Source organism: Watersipora subatra, unplaced genomic scaffold, assembly GCF_963576615.1.
Source record: "Watersipora subatra unplaced genomic scaffold, tzWatSuba1.1 SCAFFOLD_41, whole genome shotgun sequence".
Classification (NCBI taxonomy): domain Eukaryota; kingdom Metazoa; phylum Bryozoa; class Gymnolaemata; order Cheilostomatida; family Watersiporidae; genus Watersipora; species Watersipora subatra.
In genome coordinates this window covers 104,195-109,183 of record NW_027045337.1, presented here as the reverse complement: position 1 = coordinate 109,183, position 4,989 = coordinate 104,195, and the positions used below count along the sequence as shown (strand labels likewise).

Here is a 4,989-nt window from a genome sequence, read left to right as displayed (position 1 = left end):
ACTATGGTGGTACTTTTCGGTTGTAAACAACAATTGCAAACGAAATGCGCGCTTCAGCGACCAATCCATTGGTCATGACCCTAGCATTAAGCTATTCTAGGCGTAAGGTGCCGGTGCGTATATCGATATATCATTGATATTCGTACGTTATTGGCTAATAGCCTATAAGCTGCCACGATTACTTATGTTTACGGTGAAAATAACTACATGTATGGACGATTGTTTGCATGAGTGTAAGGATATTACGCTATGCGTTAAAGTCTATCAAAACAATTATTTATTGGAAGGGGTCAGGTATAATTGCAGTGGCTCAAAACCTGGTCAGTTTCTGGGTCGTTTTGTAGGGGTGGAGCTTAATCCGGAAATACAAAAGCTTTAAAGTTAGTCGAACTACTGCAAACGTTTAGTTGTTGATAAATCGAGTAGTTATCTATTTGTTTAACAAAATATCACGTAAGCATCTTTTCCAAGCAAATTTTTAATTACAAATATGAGTTCTTTTAGCAAAATAACATAGAGTATTTACATAGCTGTTTATCGTAGTTTTTTCTTGTTAAGAATAAATGGTAACACGCTCACAAAACGGAAAAAATCTTCTCAAAAATACACCATTAGTTATTCTGTATTCGTTTATATTTGAAAAATAGTTATATATTTTTTTAATATGAATACACTTTTGTAAAGCGGTATTACATAAAATATTGAAAAGTTACGATTATGTTCTGAACAAAGAAAATGCATATTAAAACGGTTGTCCACTTTGTTACCATTCTGAGAGCCTAAAATGATTCTATTTTAATTCACTGTAAATATTAGTATTAGCATCTCGTTAGGCATTGATTGTAAAAATGAAGGCAACAGAAGACATCAGTTTTTTATCTTTACTGTATTTGCTGCAAGCACACACTTTTTTAACAACTAACTTTATATTACTACCAAGTCTCAACTGTAGGACATTTTGAAGCAACGACAGTATGTAGCTACCTAAGGAACAACCATTTAATTGTGTATCTCAAATTTTATTTGAACTTGTTACTACAATGGTGCGCTGTCAGTAGCACCGCCAGGCCTAGGCTGTATCTCATCTGTTTGGTTCACAAAAAGTGTAGGAGAGGAGGCAAGGTAAAGCAAGTTTTTGTAGTCTTCTGCAATGCAGGGCAGTTATATTTTTGGACTAGACAGCCTGCCTGTGATCAGTAGTCCTCAGTAGTCAGAGTCGCTTACTGCTTGCAATTTGTCTTAAAAAATTAATTGAAATGCACTGCATATTCATATTGCTTCAAGACCTCAGTGGGTCATCATGTATTCATAACTGACTTTTTGTATTCATCATTTCATCTTCTATATAGACCTACCTACAGGCCTCCCGTGCCTGTAGTCGGCAATCATGTCGGTAGGTTATCGAAGCCTCGATAGCTGAATGACATGATCGCTGACGACAGTCAACTTCTACGAGGAGCCTGAGGGCCTACCAAATATATATTTTTAATTGCAGTGCATTTAAGCATTATGCCGCTCCTTCTTGCCTCATTGTTAGACGAGTCTGAGCAAGCTATCAAAGCCCATGAAATCGAATATGGCAACAAGTTTTACACAAACCATGAGGACGGCATATTCAACAAGCATGAAAGACTTTTTGAAGGTAATCTCATATCCTTAAAGCACTTTTTCTTCACTGCCTAATTTGTGATCTTGCGTTAAAAATGAACATTTTATACCTCGGATATTTTAGTGTAATATTGATGTTGAAGTGTAACCTTGATTGTAAAATGTAGGCCTATGCTTGGTTGTTGTGCAATAGAAGTACATGTCAATAGTAGCTTATATGTTTTTATGCTGCAGTTTGATGGAGCCCTTTTTGGTTTATTTTTGTACCATGTGATCTATGACGTCACAGGCCCTACTTGAAGCAGAATTGACACAATTTTCATCAGTTCACTAGCAACTCACACTGGATACACACCATCTAAGTCTCAGCAATAAAGGATTACTCTCTATAGACACTCAACTTTTAAGCTTAATTTGACGAAGTGGATATTCGGGTATATACAGACATGCAGTGGATTACGATCAAGCTTATAGTGCAGCCTTGATTTGAAGATATACATGGACTTCAGTGTACAAGCATTGGCATGCAATTGAGATGACATTAAAAATCATTGTATATATTAATAACTACAATCAAGCAAGCAATAAATGTATCAAGCATCATATACATGCAGCAGTTAGTTCCCAATTGAGTGTTAGCAATCAAGTAAGGCTAAAAACCTACAACGTCTTCAGCTAATGAATCTAAAAAATCTGTACCATGTTTCTTAACTTTAAAATTTTATCTGCTCTAATTTAGCAAGGTGAAAATATTTGGAGAGGTAAGAACGTCATCCATGACAGTCAAAGCTATTTATGTATGTATGGCGAAGAAAAAGAGTATGGCGAAGAAAAAGAGTATGGCTGCATGTACGGCCCTGAAAGACAGCAAACCCAGAAGGAAAAGTACAAAGAACAGCGGAGGGTAAGTTACCGGTACACCAAGAATATTTTACTCAGCCTATTATAAGGGATATTTTTGGACAGCAAAACTCGGTCATTGTATGTCCAATATATTTAGACAGGGCTATCCTTCCATGTCTTTGCAAATGCACAGATAGTATAGTATGGATTTTACATAGAGATGATGAATAATATTTATTACTTTTATGGATTTTAAATTGTTTTATTTCTGAAATAGCTATCTTGTAACAAAAGCATGCGTGCACATTTATATTCTTGTAAGCCAAAATCAGAGAATGCAGTACATCTAAGTCTACACTACTGTGAGGGTTGCGACATGTCTAAGCTGTATTCGATACTTTGCTTTCGGTCTCACAGTACATCAAAGTTCAAAAACATTTTCTCTTCTTTTATTCATCTACACTCTCATAAAAATTTGGTAGAATTGCAAAGAAACACAGACTTGATTGGAATGCTCAGATACCATATCCTTGACCCAATAGCCAGTGAAGTTTACGGCAATCTGTCTCATTTTTCTTGAGAATTTCTCATCGTGAGGCCTCACACATGCGCCAGATAGTATTATATCGCAGTTCACACCTTTGGTTAAACTTGGACGTAATATTTTATTTTACATTGAATATTTCACACCTAAAATTTGCAAAAACAATCATTAAAAGCAAGATAGAATGAAAGCTTATTTTGGAGCTCTGGCAACAAGGCCTTTGTTTGGACTCTTTTGCCAATTTAAATTTAGTTAGATTGTGCCCACAAATATAAATATGCTATACATGTGCATAAATTCATATATGTTGTCACATGGTGTCGATATACATAATTTACGTATTGTTTATATTTTTAGTCACAGAATCCAACAAAGAGACCGCATCCTCAAGACAATACATCTGATAGTAACACGGAGGTACTCACTCACATAACCAGCAATAAAATTTTAGGCAAATCGTGCAATATTAATTATGGTTAAATGTGGAATTTCATTGGTAGGCGAATCTTCAAGCCATTTATAGCCCTAGATTAGTAGCTAGAAAAACGTGAAGTTATAGTAGGATAATGCAGAAGAACCCCTTGTGTAGGCAGGATTAGGTTTCAGAAACAAATTATTTGCTGCCAACTGCGATATTTGTTAAGTTGCCTGTTCACACCCAGCCAAACGTTCAATGCCTCGAGCATTCTGATTTATAGCTCAAGATAAGGAGGAAACGTAGTGCTTGCTCAGGATGGGTAGGAGTAAGAGCAGAGGCTATGTGAGCTTCCATAGATGTGGGGAGCATCTACGAAACGCCACAAACGACAGCATTATAGATGTAACTCAGACACCTGATGTTACTTTCATACCTAACAGTCCGGTGAGTGGTAATATTCAGTAACTCAGTTTTAAAATTAGAACCCTGTTGCATGATGCTTTTGTGTCACTTTAGTGTAAGTGCTCAGTGTCTGAATTGGAGAAAGTTGTGCAGCGATGCTCCCAAGTCTTTGATTCCAGATTTGTAAAGCATATCAAATCGCTGGCATGCGTTTTGCTCCAAATCAAATCACTTAGAAGGGTGACTGCTCAGCTTTCAAATAAAATGAAATTAAAACCATCATCCACTATGTAATTGATGGTTTTAATTTGATTTAATTTACAAACTGGGTAATCCATTTTTATGGTGCTTTAATGCCAATCTCATGATTGGTGATTTGATGTAATGTGCAAATCTCTAATCAGGATTTGGGAGCATCTCTGGAGTTGTTATCAACTCTTTGAGAGATTGATAACAAGGTGCCACAACACCATCCGATTCATAGACTGAGTACTTGGACTAATTTCGCTGTTGTCTTGTACAAGTCAACTCTATGGGCTAAGTCAGTTGAGCAATGTAGGATTGGAGAAGATATATGAAGTCAGGAAATAATTGTGAAATAAAACTACTGTAAAAACAGTAATAAAGTCAGGAACTAGCAAAAGCAGATTTGTCCGGTTCTTTGAGATCGCCAAATTACCTTCCAGCTAATCACAATGTCCAATGTAACTTTCCAATCTACTTCATTAAATTAACAAATAGTATTCTTGTCAAAGTCAAAAATTGTCGCAAATAATGCCACTTGAATACTGCATTCACAGTACTTTACAAGTTCAAGGAGATGTAAATACACATGCTATGATTGTTTTTATTTTAGATCAAGGATCTCCAAGAGGAGTTTGCAGGGAGTAAGAAATGGCAGAGCAAAAATGCTTCCTGAGGCTTTCTAATACAAGCAATATCTAGATAGGCATAGAGCAAGGTTGTTCCCCATAGCTGTGGGTGAACTGGCAATGAAGGGAAGTCACGCCAGATGGCATCTGGCGTGCCCTCTACCTCATTGCCAATTCATCTGCAGCTATAGAGAACAAACTTGTTCTAGATAGGAATACTTTTATATGCAAAATCTCGAACTGTTTCAGCTTGTACTGTGCTCAATTTTGAGTGAATATATTGATCAAATTAAAACATACCT

General features: G+C 36.3%; 1 protein-coding gene across 1 annotated transcript; it reads left to right on the top strand.

Annotated features, from left to right (window-relative positions):
* Nucleotides 1–393: 393 nt before the first annotated feature.
* On the top strand, nt 394–4,989 carry LOC137410190 (uncharacterized). The gene is made up of 6 exons (XM_068095771.1): nt 394–453; nt 1,496–1,642; nt 2,348–2,512; nt 3,353–3,412; nt 3,694–3,857; nt 4,672–4,989. Exons 2-5 carry the CDS (start codon nt 1,565–1,567, stop codon nt 3,757–3,759), a joined length of 369 nt encoding a protein of 122 aa, XP_067951872.1. The 5' UTR covers nt 394–453; nt 1,496–1,564; the 3' UTR covers nt 3,760–3,857; nt 4,672–4,989.